At 43.2% G+C, this 26063-nt stretch overlaps 1 protein-coding gene across 3 annotated transcripts in view; it reads right to left on the bottom strand.

The window, feature by feature from the left end:
• Nucleotides 1–26063, bottom strand: part of USP25 (ubiquitin specific peptidase 25) — a 528720-nt gene that overhangs the window by 232208 nt on the left and 270449 nt on the right. For all 3 annotated transcript variants that reach the window (XM_078658355.1, XM_078658353.1, XM_078658354.1), the window contains exon 13: nt 3599–3766. In XM_078658355.1, the coding sequence (XP_078514481.1) occupies nt 3599–3766 (168 nt within the window). The remainder of the gene's footprint in view (nt 1–3598; nt 3767–26063) is intronic.

Genomic DNA, 26063 nt, shown 5'->3' with positions numbered 1-26063 from the left:
CTTTATTCAGGTTATGATTAAAGACAGAGCACAGGACAAGGGTCCCTCTGGAGCGCACAACAACTGGCAATGATTTGCCAACTGGTACCTTTTAAGTTCTAAACACAAATGTTAGAGAAGCAAATATCACTGATGTTAGCTACATGTATAGGACCTTCCATTGATATAAAAGTGGAAGGCACGTGAATCTAATGTTTGTGACACAGCACCATTTATTTCAAATGTTCCCTTGTTTTAATGTGTCTTCCAGAAAGCTATCCTCCCTTTAGCTTTAAAAATCTAAGGTGCGGAGGAGGAGCTACGCTAGCAACCAAGATGGCCGCGTAAGCTCCCGGCTCTGCTGACCTCCGCCAGCAGCTCGTATATCCTGCTATCAATCCGGAATTCGCACCAGACTCCCGGGTTCATGAAGTATTTTTGCTTCTAAAGGTGTGATCCCGAGCTTTTTATCTTGTCGGATGCCGAAGATACGCCGTGTTCCCATTCTCGGTCTAACATCATGTGGAAGCCGGGGCCTCGATTTCTAGCCTATCCGGGTTGGAGTTGATCAACATCGGCCGCTGGACCTGGACTGAGCCCGGTCCCCCGAAGTGCACCGTAAACTGTTTGTTTTGGATGCTGACACTGAACGGTCTACACCGTGGAGACAACAGCGTACCACACCGGTTGCCGTGTTCGGGGGTCTGACGCCCGGAGACCCTGCTACCTTCCCGGGGTCGACGGGCCAGGGCCCTCGCTGCCGGCAAAGGTGTCGATCTTGCACGACGGAGAGCGCCCATTGTTGTCATCGGATTCGCGTGGCCTGTTACCCCGGAGAAGCCGGCCTCCGGGGTTCGAATCCTGCTCTGCCTCTTAGTGAGAGGAGATGGGGCGGACGGAAGGCACACCATCGCTACAGGCCGTCATGGCCGCCATTGAGGCGCTCCATTCACAATCCTCCGCTGTATTCCGGACACTGATCGTGCAAGTGGACGGTATCTTGGGACCGGTGCACGACTCTCCGTTCAGTCCTCATCTATCTGTGGTGCCAGCGGTGCAATGTACGCCTGAGACCGAGGTCCCCGAGCAGAACCCGGATTTAATGTACTTTGTCGGCCCCCAATTCACAGCCAGCGAGCCCGTGATTGTCGCTAGCGTTCCCTGCTCGATCCTGCTGTTGCCTCGTACAGATATGGACAGTCTTCTGTGCTGTAACAAGTTCCTCAGTGACTGTCGGAGAGATTCGTTATTTCTGGACACTTTCCCTCGCTCGTTTTGTGGATATCGTGAACTTCTTTCCGGTTGTCGATCCTGCAACACTGACGTGGACTTTAACGAACGTTCTGCCTTTTCCTTTGAGATGGTGGCTCGAGTGAAAAAGACTCACGAAATACCGTACCGGCCAGGGTGGAACTTGAGGGCTTGGGTTTGGTAAAATAGCTTGATTCAATGCCGGGATTGTCACATGTAACGTGATGGGAGTTGGGTGGTGCTTTGCTACACTCCCCCGATTGGTTTGTATATTTCGCTATATGTTGGTTTGATTATATCTCGGGGTGGTCGCTGCTGGCGGGGGGTACGGGTGACCGGGGGTATATTTGCTTTTACAACATTCCCTCCTCCATCTTTTTCCCTTCCTTGGGGTTAGTTTAGTGGGCGACAGGCACGCTGCTAGTGGGGTTAGGTCGTAGCCATCCGCAGGGGTGCAGGGTGGGGGGTTGAGGGTTTTTTTATTTTTTTATTTTTCCTTTATTTTGTTCTATGACCTTTCTTTTTCCCTTTTCCCTTCTTCGCAAGAGATATGGCATATTCTCCTGATCTTTTATTCTTCATATCTGGGTGTTGAGTGTCCGATCTTCATATCCTGTATTCTGGGTGGGCGGGATCCGATGATGTTTGCTTTAGGTTATCTGTACAGTATTGTCTTACCTCAGCTCTAGCTGGTATTGATGTGTTTCAGATCCCTATAATTGTTGTGTATTTTCTTAATTGATTTGCCCGTTCACCATTACGATATGTTCCACCAAATGATGCCCGATGTGTATATTTCTACTCTTGTGTTATAATTAATAAAAATATATTTAAAAAAAAAAATCTACGGTGCAAAAATAATTTGCATGGGACGCTCAATGTACTTAGTCTGGCAAAGCCTAAATAACTGAAACAGAAGTACAGACCTAGGCAGGTGGGAAGCCAAATCTATCCCTTGGACTAAGGAACACTAAAGTGTACTATCTATATCTTATTAGAACACCATGACCAAATCTAAAACACTCACTGAGGCACTGGCGCCTGATGGAATTCTTTCAGGCAGCCTGTAATTAAGTTTTGTATTTCTAAAATATCCCAAAATGACTGCCAGCTAGTGTCTCGGGAATCAGGCAGCAATATTCAGCAACTGGGGACCAGAATGAAGTCATAGCACACATTGCTGGACACAACAAATTCCCTTCTTGAGAAATGGATTTCACCAAATTCGGCCTCTGAATCTCTATAAAAGAACGATTTGTGGGTTCTCTAGTGATTCTGGTCGTGTTTAAGGGTGCTCAGAGCAAACCAAGTTGGATTAGGTTTAGATTCCTAGTTTCACAGATTTCATCAATCTAAAATGTGGACTCTCCTCAAACCACATGCACAACATTGCCCCTTAATCACAGACAGCAAAGGAGCAGCTGCTCCTCCTAAAGTAGCCAGGAATTACTTTTTGTATTTTAGCCATCACCAGAGTAATGCTTAGATTTGTAGAAAAATGGATGATTGATTATAGACACCAGGTTAGATTATCCTCAGAAGGGGATGCAAGTAAAATGATTCTGCAAGATCACATAAAGGACAAATTACATCAGAAAAAACAGGAGCAATACGGTGTGAAGAGGCCTCCATGTGTGCCCTTATGAAAAATGACCAGAATTAGGAAAGAGCACTAGCTTACAATGGGATATGAAACCGGTGTGAACACTGATGGATGCAAGGGAAGAGGGGAACATGACAGAGGACAAACAAACCACTGTTGCAAATTATCAAACATTCCTATGGAAAGAGGAGTTTCTGAAGATACAAATTACATTTTTAGTGAAAGAAGAATAAAAAGCAAAGAGATATCTGACAAAAGAAGCATTGGAGGTAACATTTCAGACCAAACCAAAGATTTATGGACTAGTTAGAGAGAGGAGCAGTATTTGGAAAGCAATGGTTAGATTTAAGGTTAGGAGTAATCTGCTGTGAACAGTCTTTAACCCCTTGTATGCTCGTGACGGCCGGGAGCTGTCACGGTGGGCGTGTGCGGGGGACGGCTGCCAGCCGTCCGAACCCCGCCCACTGACGGCCGGGAGCCATCACGGTGGGCGTGTACGGGGGAAGGCTTCCAGCCGTCCGAATCCCGCCCACTAATGAAAACTCCTGCACAGCGCAGAAATTTCACGTGCAATGGGTTAAACAAAGAACTGAGTGTGTGTGCAGGCTTCTGCCATTTTTTACATTTATAGGTCAACATCAAGCACAGGTTTAGTCTTATTACCACAAGTTCAACTGCACTAAAAATAGAGGTGTGTAAAAAGATTCCTGATGAAACGTAAATCCATTTCACAATATGGTGTTCATTTTTTTTTTTTTTTTTTACCTAGGCAGTGAGTGTGATGTGACTGAACCCCCAGGTGGAGCGCCGGTAGTGGTATCGAGATCATCGACTGGTGAAGTACACACTGGCTTACTGGAAGCAAACTCCAAGGCATACTGTAGGACATCTGACAGAGGGAACCGTTTAGGACCAGATCCATAGCTTAAATACCTGCAAAATAAAATTGGAGCTCAGACAGAATTTTCCTAATTCTTTAGGGAAGCATGCACCATTCTTGCAGTCACCCACACATCACTTACAGGCTGAACACCCATATTTGAAGTGTGCATTCACTGTAATATAAACAGGTTGGAACCTGTGGCTCCCATGGCTGCTTGCAATTATGCTGACACTGTCTCCCAGGATGAGCGGCCCTGAATGTGAGAGATTCTTTGGACCCTTGGGTTCTGTTCCACACAACCTCCCACCCAAATCCTGCAAAGAGAAAGGGTTAACACCTTCAAGGTTGTAATTATGCTGCAACATGCTAGAGGTATTCTTCAATGCCTTCAACTCTGCCTCCATTGGTACTTAAAGGAGGGGCCAAAGTAATTCTCAACCTGGACATTCATGTTCACCTCATTAGATCAACGTGCAACCAAGTGGAATGTGAAAAATAGAAATACTTGACGGCAAAACATGAACTGAAATTTAAAATCACAAAATAGTGTCTTAATTGATGTGAACTGTTCCCAGATGTGTCAGGAATTCTGTAAGAATATGTATTTGTAATGCCTACATGCAAGCTCCAAATTCAACACTTTATGACATACTAGTTATCTCCAAGTCCATAACACGTTTTAAAATCTAAAGTCTGATGTTTGGGTGGTGGGGGGTAGTTGGAGACCCAAATCTTTTTGGGTAGCAAACTGTAATCTGTTTACTGCAAAAATAAACGTGCTCTAGAGTAAAAGGTCTTTGCAGAAAAATAATCACCACGTTAAAGTTTAGATCTGCACGTATTTTAAGCTCACCTAGTGACACAGGCATTCGTAGACCCTCGATTGCATTAACTCTGGGGTTCAGTCTATGAGGAAGCGGAGGAGTTAAACTTAGGGTTTAGAGCCCCTGCAATGTTTGAGATATTTCATTGCAGCACGTTTAGGGAACAATAAGAAGCACACACTTAAAGGACCCATGTTAACTGGTAGAATCATTTTGGGTTCTGTGGAATGTGAAAATGTATGAGCGCAATCCCAGTTACAATGCAACAATGGGAGTTTTAGTGTTCAGGTTAGGAGGAGTAGAGGACATGAAGACAACAAGTATATACACAATAGCTTACAGTGGATCGTGGAAGGGACCTGGGGTGAACTTTATATAAAGAGTCAAAGAAGCAGTGGAGTGTCAGAGTTGTGATGGGATGAGAGCTTGGAGGTGAAGGTGGAAAATGTTTAGTGATGATCTGGCTTTGGGTGGTTACACTGTGATAAGTTGTTGCCTAGAGAAAGGTTGACTGGGCTTGCGTTCTCCAATTGTGTCTTAATGTGATTTAAGCAAATTAAACTCTCTGCCACAATAAACAAACAGCTTCTGTGGAGGACACAGAATGCATGAGACTGGAAAGGATGTGCACCTGTCAAGTTCCAGAAGCACCATGTGGAAGATCTCCACCTGAACTGAGACTGATGATGCTGGGACCACTGCAGACTGAAGCATCAACGGAGAGACCTCCTTCTCCAGCAGGCATAGGGAACAAAGAGGCAGGCAAGTTTCAGGACCTGAATGGGCACCGGGGTCCAAAACATCAGGATCATTTCTTAAGTGTCCAAATCTCTGAGGTGGCAGAAAAGCCATCACAGGTAGCTCCCAGCATGTTACGTTAGGTGTTATTCATAAAGCACATCATTTACTCGAAGGTATCTTGGTGCTACAGTTGACGAATTGCCATCGAGAGGGGATTAACTGCAGCTGATTAATTCAAAGCCGGTCTGAAAAAACATGTCTTTAATGCTTTTCTGAATGAGATCAAATAGGTAAATCAGGCAAATTTCATTTGGTAGGGTGTTCCATTCCTTCGGGGCCAGAACTGAGAAGCTGCACCGCCCTTTCTCTAGTTTTCTTAAATCTAGGCACTGCCTAGCATTTTGAACTTATCCCGATGAACAGATACATTCCTGCAATTCAAAATGGGACTGAGGGCCCTGCACTTTACAAGACCAGGAAGAAGAGGGAATAAAATCTTGCACCCCTTTCCACCACCTCGACAGCTGTTTCTTACAAGAAGGCACAGGCTTCTGCTACCATGATCACAGACGTCGATGGTCAAAGGAGGGCGAATCAGAGCGGCTTTGGAGCAGCAGAGCCACTCCTGGCAACATTTTGATACTCCCTTCCTGCAAGCGGAGTAAAATAACTGCTGAGTCTGCAGCAGCTGAGAAGATTTGGGAAGAGCTGCCTCTTTAAAAGCCACAAACTCAAATGTGCTTCTGCTGAAAATGTTTTGTTGCAGAGACCATCCCGATAAAGGAGGCTGCTGTGTCACCAAAGGGCTACTCAGCATCAAAAGGGATGTCCATCAACACGGCCTGGAAGTCTCTGGAAATACTGTTGATAACATCGGGCCATGCCTGGGTAAGAGCGCTGCTGTTGCCATACAGCATGCCATAGTGTTACTTGCGTCACGTCCGCATTTCGAAATATGCTTTTAAACATCAAAACCCTCCCTAACAAGGTCAGAATGGATCCTCTTACTTTTCAGAAGACTAATGATTGCCAATTTTGTCACAAGATGTGGATATGTCCTCCAAAGAGGCATGTTACATTGGGAGTGAGAACAGTCAGACTGCAGATGCATCAATTTTACATCACATTGAGTCAAGAATCAAGCAATCATGGCCCAGAGAGGAGGTAGGCAAGGAAACGAGGTTCAAGTCAGTTTCTCTGAATATGCTTGTATCAACACTCTTTCCTGAGTAGAGTCACTAGACAGTAACTTCAGGTCCAGTGGTGCAGGTATGTGGGGGTCAGGGAAAAGTTTTCTTAGAAAGGACACTATTTTTGTCCTCTTTTGCTGGTTCTCTGACTTTGAGCACCATACACTCCTAAACAGTGGTACAGCACTTGTGCATTTTATGGTAAATGCTTTCTATATCTATTCCCATTTACCACTGCATCAGAATGTCCTATGACATCATAGAATGTTTAAGTGCCTGACTGTGGCTAAAGAGCGAGTTGGTCATCTCAGGCTGAGGAGCTGGTAGCTCGCTCCTGGTGGGGTTTTCTCCTTGTAACTTCTTATCCTGTAACCTGCCACCTATCTATCTACAAATAAAGAGGGATCTACTACTACACCTGGACTACGCATCATTGTTTGTGTACCACATTTTGGCGACTTTTCTTGGACTAACCTACGCTGCACAGAAAGAGGATTGTAATTCAGCTTTAAGGAAACCAAGGACTATTCTACCATTAAGTAAGTTTATCTCCTGGAGATCAGAGTAACGCCCAGTGAACCCCACCAGCGTCCTTTTTATCTTGGACAGTCTGCACCCTGGGCGTCTGTGTTGTGAGAGCTCCAACTGCCATCTTTCTATCATCTGGATTTTGACTGTTTCCTGCTACAAGTGCCACTGTCTCAGCGGGCCTGATCACCCTGTTGTGCCTTCTGGCTTTCTTGTCTGCATTGACAGTTCGACTTTATTACAGCCACTGTGCATTTTGTGTGTTTTCACACAGTGTAGACTTTTATTTTGAGCACTAATTTTTGTTTGCTCTTAAGGAGGTCCCCTGGCGCTGGCAGTTCACTCTCAAGCACAGCAACCTTCGTCGTTAATGTCACGTTTTTTTTTATGTGGAGAGTGATTTACTTTGCCCTGAGTGTTACTTGTCTTATTCTGAGTGCCGTTGAAACTTAGCCGTTCTCGCAGTTGTATGTATGAGTGGCTGCCCCTCAATTACTGTTTTGAAGCATTTTTCAACTTGAATAAGCACTTAGGGCACACGTATGACTTTGAAAGTGCGAGTGGACGTCTCTCCTTCATTGTTGTGATGCACACGGCGCGCACGAACAACTCTGAAGGTGTGAGTGGCCGTCCCTCCATTACCGCTTGACTGTCTTGTTTAAATTTCGAAATATGCACGAGCTGCGCACATCATACCTCTCCACGAGCGGCACCCTGTCATTTCTCTGTGACGTCTGTCTTGCCTTGGCTGCCTAGAAGTCTCGCAGCAGCAGCGCAGCAACGTGCCTTGAGCCATCCTGTGTGCGTCGTGCGGACGTACCGCCATCTTGGGATTGCTTTACTCTGGTCAGTTTGCGACAGCTTCCCATGCAGTTTCTCCCGCACGAGCATTGCCAACCACGGTGTAATCTACAGTAAAATTACAAGCGTCAAGCAATGTTGGCATATCGTCTTCCAGTTTCGTTAATGCTTGTTCTGGGACTCTCGGAGTTACTGTGGAGTGGTTGCTTTTGTCTAAGTTTCCCTTCCTCTTCAATGCTGGCGCAGGGACGGTCGACGTCTCAGCATTAGATGATCTTCTTCAGCAGTTTTCTTCCCTTGGTTGGATGTTTTGTTTCCTTGGGCGTAGGATCTCCTGGACTACTTTCCTCGTCTTGCCTGCACGTCGCCTGGTGTCGAGTAATTCATCAGAGTCTATGGACAATTCTGGCCATGAAGATCTCGGGTGAGAAATCGCTCACCGGAGCTAAAAACTCTTGTTTTTTGCTTTTCTTCATTTGCCTATGCTTTACCTTATTTGTATTTTGGTGTATATTGAAGGTTGATGTGTGTGTTGAGCATAATGGATTGTTCCATTTACTTTTGGGGGGGTTGTAGTATGTCATTGTAGTGAACTTTTTAGTATCTCCGTGCATGTTGTGGGTGAGTATGTTTTGAGCATAATTTCTCTGATTGATTTAATACTTTTTGTTGTTCTCTTTTGTAGGGAGTTTAGTTTCCTAAGGCAACATCTTACCCTATGGTGTACCCTTACTTAGGGCAGGGCGTGTGGCTTGTCAATGCCATATTTTGAAACTAGGGCGAAGATGTACCTTATGGAGTACCCTGTATATGTGTGTGTGTGTATATATATATATATATATATATATATATATATATATATATATATATATATATATAACCTACTGGCGATAGCCAGTAGGTATATATAGTTAGGATTTTTTTCCTATGGGATTTTTGAAAATTCTATGTCGAATAACTTTGGCGTTTGAGGACAGAATTGGCTGAAATTTTCAGGAAAATGGAACATTTTGTTTCTGAGCAGCCCCTGAAAATTTGGGGGGGTTTCGTCAAGGGGGGGCCCGAGAAAAAAGGGGGGTCCCAAAACATGTTTTTCCCATGCAATTTTCCATAGGGCGGTTGGCCTCACTTTTAGCCTGAACGGCTGAATGGATTTACACCAAACTTGGCAAAATTGTAGGGACTGGTAGCCCGATGTGCCTTTGCTATGTCTCAAGATATAGGCTCCAGTGGTTTTTACGAAAATTAACTTTGAAAAATATATATTGGGCTACATTGGGCTATATATATGTTGGAGCCCAAATGTAGCCCAATGTAGCCCAATGTAGCCCAAAGATGGCCACCAGAGACAAAAAAAAACAAATGTAGCCCAAATATCAGCCAGATGTAGCCCAACTATAGCCCAATGACAGAATGTCCCAGAGTGTTCTAAAGAACAACTAGAGTGCTAACAGTCCTACTTATTACAAAGGTATGGCACACCTGAAGCCATCTTGATTGGAATAAAGTGGTAACTCTTAAAACATTTAATTTAAAAAGGAACAAAATGAGGGGGTTCATTTTGCCATAGAAAGTATGATTAGCGAATATATGACGAAATCCCGCATACCATCAGTCCGCAAAAAAAATCCCGCATGTACTATTAGGCCGCAAATTAAAATAACGAAAACTTTTAGAACGAATATGCCTTTAGCATACACTAAACAACTAAACTACCCTAAACCCTAAAACACTACCCCCAGCATGACCCTACACTACACAAACAGTACAACACTACCCTAAACCCTAAAACACTACCCCCAGCATGACCCCACACTACGCAAACACTACAACACTACCCTAAACCCTAAAACACTACCCCCAGCATGACCCTACACTACACAAACACTACAACACAACCCTAAACCCTAAAACACTACCCCCAGCATGACCCTACACTACGCAAACACTACAACACAACCCTAAACCCTAAAACACTACCCCCAGCATGACCCTACACTACGCAAACACTACAACACTACCCTAAACCCTAAAACACCACCCCCAGCATGACCCTACACTACGCAAACACTACAACACTACCCAAAACCCTAAAACACTACACCCCAGCATGACCCTACACTACGCAAACACTACAACACTACCCTAAACCCTAAAACACTACCCCCAGCATGACCCTACACTACGCAAACACTACAACACTACCCAAAACCCTAAAACACTACACCCCAGCATGACCCTACACTACGCAAACACTACAACACTACCCTAAACCCTAAAACACTACCCCCAGCATGACCCTACACTACGCAAACACTACAACACTACCCTAACGCAAACACTACAACACTACCCTAAACCCTAAAACACTACCCCCAGCATGACCCTACACTACGCAAACACTACAACACTACCCTAAACCCTAAAACACTACCCCCAGCATGACCCTACACTACGCAAACACTACAACACTACCCTAAACCCTAAAACACTACCCCCAGCATGACCCTACACTACGCTAACACTACAACACTACCCAAAACCCTAAAACACTACCCCCAGCATGACCCTACACTACACAAACACTACAACACTACCCAAAACCCTAAAACACTACCCCCCAGCATGACCCTACACTACGCAAACACTACAACACTACCCAAAACCCTAAAACACTACCCCCAGCATGACCCTACACTACGCAAACACTACAACACTACCCAAAACCCTAAAACACTACACCCCAGCATGACCCTACACTACGCAAACACTACAACACTACCCAAAACCCTAAAACACTACACCCCAGCATGACCCTACACTACGCAAACACTACAACACAACCCTAAACCCTAAAACACTACCCCCAGCATGACCCTACACTAAACAACCACCACAACTCTACACTACACTAACACAACACTACACTACACTACACAACACTACACAATCACTAACCCACGAAAAAATGAACACAAACCCACTTACCTCTCTCGTCATCGTGGTTTTCACAACGCAAATGCATTTACCATACATGCCTTTAAAACGTAATTCTTTGTAAAGGCATGCGCGATAAATGCACATGCGTTTTGAAAAAATGCGGGATAATGGTATGCGAGGTCAATGACCTTGCGGGATAATGGTATGCGGACTGAAAGTCTGCGGGATAAAAAATGCGGGAAAATGGCTGCAAACCATGATTAGCAGCAGACTTCCCTGGTGAGCACTAGCTTTACTACAGTGATCTAATGAGCAACTAGAGTGCTAACATTCAGAATTTATGGCAAATGTGTGACACATCTGAATGCCTTCTTGATAGAACCAAAGTAAACAAGCATTGAAAATGCAATAGATCTCGCCCTCGTTTAAGTTAAAGCCATTCTGTTTGTAATGAGGTGGCTTTTTAGCTTTGCTTTTATTAGTGTTTTTAAAACTTTCATGTAAATAACATGCATATGTATGCATATATGTATATGTATGCATGCATTTATATTTATATAGATATGCAGATTATATATGTTTATATATGTATATTACCTACTGGCGATAGCCAGTGGGTATATATATAGTTAGAATTTTCAGAAATCCCATAGAGAAAAAATCCTATGTCTAATAACTTTGGCGTTTGTGGACGGAATATGCTGAAATTTTCAGGAAAATGGCACATTTTGTTTCTGAGCAGCCCCTGAAAATTTGGGGGGGTTCGTCAAGGGGGGGTCGAGAAAAAAGGGGGGTGCCAAAACGCGTTTTTCCCATTCATTTTTCCATAGGGCGGTTGGACTCACTTTTAGCTCGAACGGCTGAATAGATTTACATGAAACTTGGCAAAATTGTAGATATGGTTTGCCCAACGTGCCTTTGCTATGTCTCAATATATGTGCTCTAGTGGATTTTGAGAAATTAACGTTTAAAAAAATATATATATCTGTGACAGCGCTCCGGTTAGCGCCCCGGTTCGCGTACCTGACGCGTAACGGAACTTCGCGAAGCGAAGCTGATTGGCTCTCCGGTGTCTGTCAACATTCTAAACAGTCCGGAGCGGCCGCCATCTTGTCTCTCGGTACGATCGAGAGACAAGATGTGGTGAAAAACGAAGGGGGAAATGAAGGAAAGGGGGCAAGGTAGACCACTCCTGACCCCCTAGGATTGATGAGGGGGATATTAAAGTGCCCCGCGGGGCAAAAAATTAAAAATAATTTTTTTTTGCGATTTTACGCCGTAGAGGCGCGTCCTGGTACGCGAACCGGGCAGCTCACCGGGCAGCTCACCGGGCAGCTCACCGGGCAGCTCACCGGGCAGCTCACCGGGCAGCTAACCGGGCAGCTAACCGGCAGCGTAGCTGTCAACATTGTAAACAGTCCGGAGCGGCCGCCATCTCGTCTCTCGGTACGATCGAGAGACAAGATGTGGTGAAAAACGAAGGGGGAAATGAAGGAAAGGGGGCAAGGTAGACCACTCCTGACCCCCTAGGATTGATGAGGGGGATATTAAAGTGCCCCGCGGGGCAAAAAATAAAAAAAAATTTTTTTTGCGATTTTACGCCGTAGAGGCGTGTCCCGGTACGCGAACCGGGCAGCTCACCGGGCAGCTAACCGGGCAGCTAACCGGCAGCGTAGCTGTCAACATTGTAAACAGTCCGGAGCGGCCGCCATCTTGTCTCTCGGTAGGTTCGAGAGACAAGATGTGGTGAAAAAAGAAGGGGGAAATGAAGGAAAGGGGGCAAGGTAAACCCCTCCTGACCCCCTAGGATTGATGAGGGGGATATTAAAGTCCCCCGCGATTTTTCGCGGTAGAGGCGCTTCCCGGTACGCAAACCGGGCAGCTAACCGGCAGCGTAACGGGAGTTCGCCATCTTGTGTTTTTGGAGCCTCCGGTTCGCGTACCGGGTAGCGTCCCGGTAAGCGTAACAAGGGGAAAACCAAGAGAAACAGTAAAAAAAAAATTAAGGGAATAGATTTCCAGCAAACTTGGCAAAATTGTAGGGATTGTTTGTTTGATGTGCCTTTGCAAGGCCTCAAGATATGTGCACGTGTGGATTTTGTCTAATTAAGGTTAAAAAATATATATATATCTGTAAGCGTGCTCCGGCACGCTTACGTTACGGGTTTTGTTTGCGCTGCAGAGCCGATACGTCACGGTTATGCGACGCGTCATGAGGCGTCTCACGTGGCTACGTGATACGTCGCGTAATAAAGAATATATTTTACAGCTATAGATATTAGCTTTTAAAAAACCAATGAAATTCACTGAAAAAACCATAGGTTATAGACCATATATAGTTAGGAATTTGCATTTACAAAACCTTGAAAATTCACTGAAAAAACCATAGGTTAGAGACCATATATAGTTAGCTGGACATTTTATTGACATAAAACCAATGAAATTCCATATATAGTTAGTTGCACTAACTATATATCGCGCACCCGCAATCCACTGCTGATGATGTCACATATTACATCATTCATGACATGGTCAGTGACATCACTGATGACATCACTGATGACATCTCAAATGACATCACTGATGACATCACTGATGACATCTCAAATGACATCACTGATGACATCATGACACACCAATACCAGTTACTACATACGCACTCACTGATTCCTACGTCTACACACACATTCACTCATTCACCCATACAATCACTCATACATACAGTCACTCATTATTACAACACTATCATATGCACTCATACACCTAGTCAGTCCTGTGAAGAATCAATCACACTTCGATTTCCTCATCTATACAGTTAAACACAGAACACCATACTTTTCACACATATACTAACACATACTTACTCTCTTATACAATCACTGATACAAGTACACATTGATATGCACAGAGTCACACACCTCCCAGCCAGCCACATACACACTCAGTCTTCCATACATCCACTCATTCTTCAATATGTAAAACATATTTAAACTTTACAAAAACACAGACACTAGATGATGTCATCAGTGATGTCATTTGAGATGTCATCAGTGATGTCATCAGTGATGTCATTTGAGATGTCATCAGTGATGTCATCAGTGATGTCATCAGTGATGTCACTGACCATGTCATGAATGATGTAATATGTGACATCATCAGCAGTGGATTGCGGGTGCGCGATATATAGTTAGTGCAACTAACTATATATGGAATTTCATTGGTTTTATGTCAATAAAATGTCCAGCTAACTATATATGGTCTCTAACCTATGGTTTTTTCAGTGAATTTTCAAGGTTTTGTAAATGCAAATTCCTAACTATATATGGTCTATAACCTATGGTTTTTTCAGTGAAATATATATATATATATATATATATATATATATATATATATATATATATATATGTCTAGCTCCAAACACCAGCTAGCTGCACGCATGAGCGGGTGCACGCCAAAACGGGGGTGTGCCCGTTATGTGAATCACAGCTCCAAACATCCACAAACGATCAGTTTGTATAGAAAGCAGCACACGCAGGGGGTGGTTCCTCAAAAGATTTTAATGGGGAACCTCACAGCATACGACGCGTTTCGCCAGAGGGCTTCGTCAAGTTATGCAAAGAGCCGAGGCGCTCAACTCATTTTTAAACAAACAATCTTGCATCCGCATTAATCATGAAAAGCATAGAAGGACTAAATTCATGGCGACTCCCGAGATCTGCCTATAGAGCTGGTTGCTGAAAAGAAAAATGTTATTTTTCAGGCTGAAACTCATAAAATCAAGCAACATCTTATTGTGTTCATAATAACGGATAGGACGTTTATCTAGAAAGCTCGCCATAGATCTTAAACCATCCTCATGTGATATACATGTGTATAAACTGGCGATTTCTAGTACCATCATGCAGTAAGTCTCTTTCCAAACAATGGTATTGATGAGAGTCAAAAAATGTTTAGTATCTCTAAGATACGAAGGCAATGACATGACCAAGGGGGAGAGGAACGTGTCCACAAAAATAGAAAGGTTTTCAGTGAGACTGCCGTTGGAGGCGACTATGGGCCTTCCCGGTGGATTGCATATGTCTTTGTGTACCTTGGGAAGGTAGTAAAAGGTGGGGATAACAGGGCTAAGGCAACGCAGAAACAAATATTCATCTGTGCTGAGCATGTTGTTGTTGTACCATTTGGTTATCATGTCGTGGTACTCACCCACACTTCTGTTGTAGTCAATCTCACCCACCTTGGTGTAGGTTTCAATATCACCAAGAAGTCGTTTAGCCTCATTCTCATATTGTTCAGCAGTCAAAAGCACAATATTGCCCCCCTTGTCTGAGGGTTTACAGACCAAGCCTGAGTCTGAGCACAAATTATTTAGAGCAATCTTCTGTTTATTAGTGAAATTGTCATTGGACAAAGTGTGTTGTTTCACCTTGCGTAGTCGGGTGAGGTCTCTCAAAACAGCATCTGAGAATATGTCGATGGCGTCAGTACTCATGATCGGCATAAAAGTAGATGGAGGTTTAAAATCACTGCATCCACCTTCTTGTCGAATATTGGAGGCAGCCAATATCTGGGTGTTTGTAATTTCCACTCCCTGATCCAAGTTGATCTCTAGATCAAGGCTCTCCATGGCCTGAAGACCCCTCAAATCAAGGCATCCAAGACTTTCACCAGTATTTTCACTACTACGCTCTGTGCTCTCTATGTGCGGTTTCAATTTGAAAAATTTATATAATTTCAACTTTCGCGTGAACTTAAAAAGGTCTATCCGAGTCTGAGCAAATTCGAAATTTCTTTGGGGACAAAAGGATAAACCTAGTTGAAGGATGGAATGTTCTTCAGTGGTGAGTACTTTATTGGTTAAATTGATGATGGTTAATTTGTCAGATATATTGGAATCTTCAAGGTCCCAACTTAATTCTTTTTCTTTGAGTAAATCTTCTTGCTGCGTGTTACTGGTGGCGAACCTGGTGGATTTCTTCCCGCAGCCGCCCCTCCTCGTCTTCCTCTTGGTCCTTGGTTGTCCGGGGGTTTGCCCCTGCTGCCTTCCAGCAAATTGTTGCGCATGACTTGATATTCCACCTGAAAAGAAGAAGCCTCTTCACTCCCTTCTTCGCTCGTGGCGTCATCCGCATTGGCATCGGATTCAGAGGTTGGGGGTTCCTCAATGTTGGGACTACTTGCCTTTTTCTTCAATTGTTTCCTGGTATGATCATATTTTTTGGCAAAAGTTAACACTCTTCCCATTTTATAATCGTTTTGATCCCTTTCGAATTTTTCTTCCTTTCGTTGTTTTATTTTGTGTTCATATTTTTTCACACGTTTTTTAATTTGTTCACGCTTGTCTTCCAAGCCGGTCTGATCCTCTTCCTTAAGTAGCTCGTCCTCCAACTCCTTAATCTGGGTCAGAGCTTTATTTCTATCACTCCAGGCAATGCGAACTAGTATTTGCAAACTGCCCCTGCAGGATGCCGCGGTATGTTCTGCCCAGGCATCCAATAATTTGGGGTCCGGATTCTCATATGCTGGGATCGTGTATATTCTTAAACCTCGAGGGACTCGGTCAACATCAATATAATTTTGCAATGATGTTGCCTCCCACCCCTTTCTGATTTCTCTCTCGTAAAGCCGTTCTAAAGTGGCCAGTTTTGAATTTAAAGTGGTGTTGCCCCCTCCAGCATTACTAGTGCCCGCCTTGTGTGTCCCATCTGGTTTTTTCTTATTTTTAAACATTCCAAGTTCCTCCTCTCTCCTCTCTGCCTCGCTGAACATGATGGAAGGTAGTGCAGCCGCAACTACCTGTATGGAACAAGCTGCCTCCCCCTTCGCTCAAAGTTAAATGCCAATGCACAGTAGAAATGAAATCGTCAATTGTGCAGCCTCCGCTTTCTTACCCGAATGAAACTGACACGCTGGATTCATGCGAGTATAACTGTAACTCGTAGCGATGTCTTCAGGATCCGGGAAATGCGGTGGAAATCAATGGCAAACTCGGTGCAGCCAGTAAACCAAATGTCTAGCTCCAAACACCAGCTAGCTGCACGCATGAGCGGGTGCACGCCAAAACGGGGGTGTGCCCGTTATGTGAATCACAGCTCCAAACATCCACAAACTATCAGTTTGTATAGAAAGCAGCACACGCAGGGGGTGGTTCCTCAAAAGATTTTAATGGGGAACCTCACAGCATACGACGCGTTTCGCATGAAATATCTAGCCCATATTGTAGTGAGCTTAAATTTGAGTTATATCTATGCCAGCAGATGTGAATGTTGGCCTTCTATATTGCTTGGTACTTTGATTAATGGTACCTTCATCACTGCTCACCTGTGTTTCTTTGGTATGCCCATTTAGGGCGTTTATGTGCATTGAAGGATTATTGGACCATTGTACCATTGTGCCCATCCATGGGCTAGATATTTCATGTTATTCCAAGCATATTTATGTTGGGTTCCATGTAAATAGTGTATATACATTTAGAAACGATTGTTTTCATTATATGTTCATAATTGCGCAAATGTTTCAGTTTACCATCCAAAGATGGCTGACCCATTTGTTGCCATGAATTTAGTCCTTCTATGCTTTTCATGACTAATGCGGATGCAAGATTGTTTGTTTAAAAATGAGTTGAGCGCCTCGGCTCTTTGCATAAATTGACGAAGCCCTCTGGCGAAACGCGTCGTATGCTGTGAGGTTCCCCATTAAAATCTTTTGAGGAACCACCCCCTGCGTGTGCTGCTTTCTATATAAACTGATCGTTTGTGGATGTTTGGAGCTGTGATTATATATATATATATATAGAGGATGTTGTAGTTTTTAGTCTCACAGGGTGTGTATCCTGTGTTTCACCCTGCTTGAGCAGCTAGGGTGTTTGTGTCTCATCTTACTCCATCCATGTACGTAGGGGTTAGTACTCATGGTGTACCCTTACTTAGGGGAGGTTGTGGGGTTGTGGTGCCAGTCAGTGCCTACATTTTGTTTTTTAGGGTCTTGTTGTTATCCTTTGGAGAAGTTACGTTGCGCACTTTCACGTGGTGTACCCTTTTTTTAGGGGAGGTTGTCTGCATGTAACTATTTTGTTCGAAAGTTTCAAAGATTAGTATCTTTGTGTACCCTTTTCTGGAGAAGGTGGTGTGCATTGTCAGCGCCGCCATTTAGTGATGTTATCTTGAACAATTACTACATTGTTCAATGGTGTACCCTTTAGTTAGGGGAGGTTGTATGTGTTGGTCTAAGTTGCATCGCTCTTTGTGGGTAGTCGAGGTGCGTTGTCAGCGCTACCTCTTGGTGTAGTTCCGCCACTTTTGTTAGTATGTGGCTACTGTGTATTATGTTCCAGAGGCGTTAGTTTCCTCTGGTGTACCCTTTCCTGGGGAGTTTTTGTGTTCCACAGTTTAAAGGTTGCTCTTCTAAGTGTACCCTTAGAAGGGAGGTTGTTAGTGCATGTCATGCGTTAGTCTTTATTACAAAGCATACCTTTTCTATGTAGGTTACCATTTTATCTTATTGTGCTTTCTTCCATCTGCACACAAAATTGTCATTTAGTTGATACACCCTACTTAGTTTACCAGGATCGCTACCTTGTTTTATTAAGGAGGGTGGATGGGCATGTTAAGTAATTTTGCATTTCTTTCTACATGCCTCTTTTAATTTTCTCTACTTTCACGCTTGAGTTTCCTGCTTTTCAAAATGTCTCTTTGACTAGCTCTTGTGTCTTCAGTCTTCTCTATATTCTTCAGTTCCGTCTTAACTTCTTTCTTGCTGTTGTTTGCTAACGGAAGAGGATGTGTGGTAAATGCTTTCTATATCTATTCCCATTTACCACTGCATCAGAATGTCCTATGACATCATAGAATGTTTAAGTGCCTGACTGTGGCTAAAGAGTCAGTTGGTCATCTCAGGCTGAGGAGCTAGTAGCTCGCTCTTGGTGGGGTTTTATCCTTATATCTTATTACCTTGTAACCTGCCACCTATCTATCTACTAATAAAGAAGAATCTACTACAACTGGACTAAGCATCATTGTTTGTGTACCACACATTGCCCCCTAAAAGATGCACTATAATTTAGAATTACTGACAAGCTGTTTAAATAAAAAAACACTTTCCTGTAAGGTCATGGTAGATGGTGCAGAAAATACTCATGGGCCTGGGAAAGGAACAACTTGTCCACTTCCTCTCCAACATCCAGTTCTCCCGGGTACTGGGCAGACAGATGACGAAAACATTTGGTAAAGATATCTGGAATCATCCATCTAGACTGCAGGAAATAAGTCTGTGGACCCTAAGCACATACTTCTGTTTATAAGATGTGTTCTTCTTTTACTTATTTGCTTTGCCATTTATGGCTCGGAATGACTAATTGAAATATTTATTTGGAGCTGTTGTAAAAGGCAAACAAAAAAACATTCCGTTATTCACTGTGTTCAACTGTCGTTAAAAAATCGTTTCTTAGAAATGGCTTAATTTGCAAACTGTATTGCCTCATATTTCACAGTGTTCCTAGCTTCTGTATTATACTACAGCTGAATGCTGTATTTTATCGACTGCATTCTATTGTATTGTATTCTGTGTGATTGTGCTTGCCTTTGAAACTATTCTGTGGGTATTGTTGAGCATCACAAATAACAAAAGAATTACTGATAGGCCATACACAGGGACAGACAAGAGAGAGAAAGCAGAGAGGTACTCCTGGGTTCTAACTAAACACTCCATCTTCAGAGCTCTTATACGAAAGTTGTAAGACGTTGTACAAGAAAGTGCAAAATTAACAAAATGGAGGCTACAGGCAGCATCTCTGCCGGACTTGGGACACAGCTAGCAGCAATAAGTCTCTTTATCCTAGTGGCGTCCTGATCTTCACCCTGAAAGGATGTTTACATTGACTGTGTGGGAGAGGAGGACTAGAGGTATGATCATGTTATTTGAATTAATGCTTCAAAGTCTAACCCGAAATATGGGGCGCTGTCGACTAAAAAACACTACAAATTATTTATATCAACACTTACAGATACATAGGTCGAAGGAAGGTCGGCATTTATCAGCAAACATTTTCCACGTGGCAGAAAGATTATCAATGTTTAAAGAAGTCTAAAACTCCAAAATAAACAAACAAAATGGATCTGTGTAATGGAAATAAATGCGGATAATCCATTCTTTGTAAATTCATAGATGGTATTTAAGTAGTCATAAAGGAGAGCCCCACCAGGAGCAGTCTGTGCTCTGCTCAGCCCATACAGCAACTGGCAAACCATACCAAGATTCTAAAATTCAATATTCTAAAATACACACATCCTGGCTGAGCATCATACTACAATCTGTGTTTTATGAATATCTCTACAAAGTGCTCTCTAATGTACAGAGGTAAAGCAGATAGCACCAAAGTAACATGCATATAAATCCGAGGGCCGATTACGTGTGCCCTTTTACAGGTGAAAGTTGCGCACCTGCTAATTATTGTCGAGTCTTGTGCAATTAATAATACTACGAAATGTGTTTATGATTTCAAGCTGTAGACTGTAATGAGGACTGCTCCAAGATATATGTTGATAAAGATATTTAATGCAAGCAGGTACAATGGGAAGCTCTCCACACAACGATGTCCAACTGATAACTAATCCCCCACCATTCTGGAATCCTATGACATAACCCAATGATGTACAAGGAACACATACCTGTAACTATGGACACTATGATGCACGGATGCCACATAGACTGGGGAATGAGGGATAGGAAGCGGATTATGCGTTTTCCCTGGTCTCGAGGTGTGCAGAACAGGAATGTGAAGGGATTTACTGGAGGTTTCATCTGCCACAAATCGGCAGGGCAAGCAACCATAGGAGGTGCAATCTGAGTCTGCTTGTAATCCTGCTTCGGGGGCAAATTGGAGTTTACGGCTGAAATGCATCTGTTGCAATATATGAATGATCCTCTGTAGAAAGATCACATTGGTTTTATGATGAAATTTATTAGGAGATACTGATAGAGCAAGATTTCGCATCGCGACTTGCTCGAGTCAAGAACCTCGGAAAATCTATTATAATCTCGTAACTTAAATTGTTCGTTTTACTAATTTTATGTATTTTGAATGTGCGTGGGTATCATAGAGATGCTTGCCTATGTGTTCTACTAATACGATTAATCCTTGTTCCTAAAATGGCCGCTGCTTGCATTTCTGCTTCTGCGCATGCGTGGGTCACACTCACGTGACTCTACGTAGATGTAGTTTGGAGGGAAAGGGTGCGCATGCGTAATAGCCACAAGATGGCATCTCCCTGTAATAACGTGGTGAAGCTTGTGCTGTTGCTCTCGTGTCGTTATATATTGCACTAATATCTAAATTGCATAGTATATTTTTATGATGATAAACGTGAAGTACGAAATTATGACATGTAATGCCTTCATTTATTTCCATGCGCTAATCTGTTTTCGCTTACTTTTCATGTATCCTCGGCACGGAGGGGTGATGGGGGCTTGGGAGTCCATCTTGAGGGGCAGCACTGCGCAGGACCAGCCGTAATGAGATGGCATTGAAACCAAGCCAAAGAAGGTTCCTGCCAAAGCCTGCATGGGAAGATGCACCTTCACCCAGCCAGAGGAATAAAAATGCTACATTTATTACATTGTATTCTTCTCCATTGTATTCTGTGTGACTTCTCGTGAGAACCCCAATCTTGCTAGGCGGTGCCCAAACATGTAAATAGGGGCTTAGAAAAGTCTGTTCTGATTGGTGTGTTAACCAAATCCTACCTTAGGACCAATCGAAATTGGGGATTCTGACACTTTGCAACATCTGAGGGGTGGTACACTGTCCCAAAACAGTATATCTAGCCTAGGCTCACCTAGGGAATTTGTCCGACTTGTCCGAATAGCTGACCTGTCACTGACCCAACGCACTCAATAGGTGACTGAATTTACAGAGAGCTGCGGAGCACTCTGTCCGAATTTGACCATAGACTAAGGTTTTATTAAACCTTAAAAGTGCTGGCGGAGCACTTTGCTGGGGAGTTCGCTAACCCAATCGGGGTTCTGACTGATAGCTGCAGAGAGGGTGGAGCGCAGGCGTTGCTTCCGAACTGCGGGTGCTGGTCGTATCCTGGTGGTCCTGTCCTGATCCTAATCTGGGTTTCCTGTCCTGTCCTGAGGTGTCCCTACTGCACCTGCTGTCCCATTGATGACTGCTATTCCTTGGGGTATTTCCTGTCCTTAATTGACCCGTGGCCAGGGTTGGTTTTCACACCAGTCTAGGTAAATATCTTGCCGAAAACTCTGAACTGCACCTTTCTATTTTCTGTCTTTGCTTCAATAAAGACATACCTTTGCATATGATAATTTTCCATGCTTTTTCTCACGCAACCATTGCATCTCATTAAAGTCATTTGCCTTTAATTTCATAGCATGTTCCTATGTTCCCCTGCCTTTTCAGTATAAATCTCTCCATACTGTTTATGAATTAAATATGTTTTACAATTTTCTCTTAAATATTGAATTGAAGTAATAACGTTAGAATTATAGCGTGTTGCACTTTCTACCCTTCCATAGATGTATAGGTTTCCCTGGTGTCTTTTCTCTCGAAATATGACCCAATGATAAAATCCTAATACGTGCATAAAAATTCCTAGCATTAAGAACACTCCCTTGAATTCCATTTCCGTTATTTCTGAATTCCCTCATTATAGGGTTAGATGGTTGCCTGTATACTCTTCCTATATGGTTATGTTCTCTTCGTTATTCTGATTATAGATTGCCTCATTACTATAAACTGTATGATTGCAGAATCTGAAATCTAAGATAAACTTTTAAAACTTCCCAGTTGTCCGTGGTCATTTGATGAAAACATTGAAATCAATTTTTATGTTGGGTTTGGTATTTTGCTGCCTTTCCTTTTACAGCTAGCTCCCTGACCCATCGTGGTCATAGGTACCCGTATCGGTGGATGGTAAGTCGGGTACACTAGAAATAGCAGGAAGGGACTCACAATTATTGGTAGTAGATTGTATGGTCATCCGATCAATGTATATGGTAAAATGAAATATATGGTCCCGAAACATAAGTAGTGAAATATTGGTCGGGTGACCTGCGATCTCTATCAATACTAGCCCCCTTTACTGCTTACAGATGTCATATAAATGCCATATCAATTCACCAAAGAGTAGCCTCCTGCTGCTCAGCATGCTCCCTCAACCTGATCGCTCAGGCATACATAAACATACTATGACATCACACACACAAGCTGAGCAGCAGGTATCATGGCAACTAGGGAGAGAAAGCATTATATCTAACACAGGAGGCAAAACATTAGTCCCCCCTTATAAATAACAAGTATACATAATGGGTATCTTTCAATCCTAGTACAAAAATTAACAACGGGTATCTCTCAACCCAAACTCAGCCCAACTTAGGGCATCTTGTGAAATATAAAAGAAGTCTTACAACCACTTACCAACTGTAGGATGAGAGAAACATACCAACAGCAGGCAAAGGTATTGTTCAACCCTTGCTCTTCACTAAACCTGCAGGACACTACATTAACTTAAAACAAATAGCAATACATTCATCACGTCTAACTACAGAAGTAGCGGTTTCTTTTTTTTCAGCAGCATTGTCTCACCAAAACAAATTCAACAATACCCTCTGCCGAAACTGTAACATGGCGTCAATATATAAAACGCTCCTCCCGCATAACTGCATATCCTCAAGAGCAGCTGATGCACCCAAACTTCCTGCCGGAGCCCAAACATGGCAGTCACCAAGCAAGCACAGTCACTTGATATTCTGTCCCCAGGCCCAGTGAGCGACTCCTCAATTTAACATCGACAACACAGGATCCTCTGCCTCAGGTTGCCTCCAGTTAAAATTCCAACGCAATCAAACACTCCAATTAATCCAACAGCACAGTGTTGTGGATCACCCGGTCATCTGAATACTGGAGTACAGCTGACCAGTCGTGACGCGCCCCTGCCAGAACAATCACACACAAATTAAGTAGAGACCATGGCGTAATGAAGTCCTATGGCACAATCCGGTTTCAAAATGGCACACTCACGCTAGGGCCGGCCCTCCTTCGGCGAGATGGACGTCAGTGCGAGTGCTCTGCTCGCTCTCCTTTTACTGCCACCAGATAAGTCCTCTTGCTTGAGCTATGCCTCTGCTCTCGCGCCCCTTGATTTTCGGACTGACGATGCCATAAATACATGTGCCAAATTAGCTTGAATAATGCCCTTGCCAATGACAAAGAATCTGGCAGTGCAATCACGTGCTAGTGAATACACGTGCAGAGACACATGTACAAATTAACCCTCGCTTTCCAAATAACAGCTCCTCCACTCCCATCGACGATCACACGAAGAGCCCTAATAGTCCAAGCAACACAAAACCACAAAGTGCCTCAGTTTTGGCACGTTGTTTAGTACACTCCTAAAGATCATCGTACTTCAATCTTGCGTCCCACGGTGCGTCACTAGGTGCCAGTTCACTCCTATCGAGTATGCCTAAAAAAATGACTCTGAAGAATCCAACTCCACACCTTGTTGACTCCAGTATACAATCCTCAGTAAGGGGCTTACCAATGCGCCTTCAAAGTAAACAGTTTAAACGTCCTCCTCAATTCATTTGACTGCAGGCTGCCTGATGTTGCAGACAACAATGGGGATTCCAGGGCTTTCATCTTTCTTGAGCCATTATCTTATTTCCTCTTAGTCTCACTAATAAATTCACTTAGTTTCTTGTAGACTTGACATCTTCACGCGAAGCCTCGTTGCCGTTGTTGCAATAAAATAATGATCCTCTGTAGGCAGATCTCGCAGTCTTAATGTTGAAATTCATTTGGAGAGAATAGTCTATTACAGATGTCATGTAAATAATATATCAATGCCCCACCAGGAGCAGCCTCCTGCTGCCCAGCATGCTCTATCCAACTGATCCCTCAGGCATACACAAACATACTATGACATCACACACACAGGCTGAGCAGCAGGTATCATGGCAACTAGGGAGAGAATGCATACTCTTTGACAGCTAAAACTGCACACAATCCAAAACCTTTGAGCTCCACACTTCCCTTGTCCAAGACCTCAACAAGCTATTTCTGCATCATCTCACAAAGATGTTACTGTCATGGCCTTTCACCCACTCCATTACAGTTCAATGGCATACAGCAACCCCTGTAGCTTGCAGAATCCATGCAAAGCCATCTCTTCCCATCTACCAAGTACCACAAACTCTTGAAATCCCCCACAGCTATGTACTCCTATACTTGTTGGGATGTGAAAGCTTTGAATTACTGCAACACCATAACAACATCACCACCAAATCCATCTGGAAGACGTTGTTAGTAACCAGCTATTACAAGGTCCATCCAACCAGTGTTCCAAAGTCAGATTTCTTGAACATTAAAAAAATACAGGCAAAATCTTTCAAAATGCACCAAGGCCTATTTATTCCCCAACATGCTGATATGTCACCAAAGGACTGTAGTGTAATGAATGAGTATCCATATGATGGTATCCAAAGTATAGGTTTATTGGAGGCAAAACAGGTACATCTTATCCTGTCAGGCTTCATGCAGTAACTGACTATCAACACTACATTCTAGAGTCTGGTTGTAGTGCATCTTCCATCCCCATGGTACCCGGAGGATGCATTACACCCAAGACACCACATCTTCCCTCTTTACATTAACAATACAATTAAAAGCAATACACTATACATAAATGAAACATAAAAACATTTAAATATTTAAACATAACCCCCACCTTCCCTTACAACACAGAAGAAATAAAATAGAATAATCAGTAGCATAGCAATGACTACCAGATACATAACTTAACTTCACATTACATAGCTCCTGAACCGAGCAGGAACTTTTACTTGTCTACCAGCGCGTGTAGTATTCTGATTATGACAAGAAGATGAGGAAGGCAAAAGTGTGGATGACAGAGGTAGGTAACTGTGTAGATGTTGCAAAGGCAGGTGACAGTGCCGATGATTCCAGCACATCATTTGAAGGAACCCTATTTACTGCCTTTCCCTCAGTATCACACTGTATAACTTCATCCCACATCCATTCAAAAGAAGGACCAACCTCATTATGGACTTTAGAACAAGAGAAATTCCCTTTACATTTTGCCTTTCTATTATGATGCCAAACCTTGTTATCACTCAATCTAGCAGATTTAGTATACAATTCTACCACCTGCAAAGGATCAGAAAACTTGTTCTTACCCTTCTTGACCTTGGTATCAAGTTTAATTCTAACCCAATCCCCAATTTGAAGTTCTGCTTCTCTAGTGACATGTTTCCTTTCAAATTCACTGATGTGTGAATCATGGATT

This window comes from Lissotriton helveticus, chromosome 8, assembly GCF_964261635.1.
Source record: "Lissotriton helveticus chromosome 8, aLisHel1.1, whole genome shotgun sequence".
Classification (NCBI taxonomy): Eukaryota; Metazoa; Chordata; class Amphibia; order Caudata; family Salamandridae; genus Lissotriton; species Lissotriton helveticus.
Note: the sequence above shows the minus strand (reverse complement) of the source record. Positions and strands in the feature narration are given on the sequence as shown.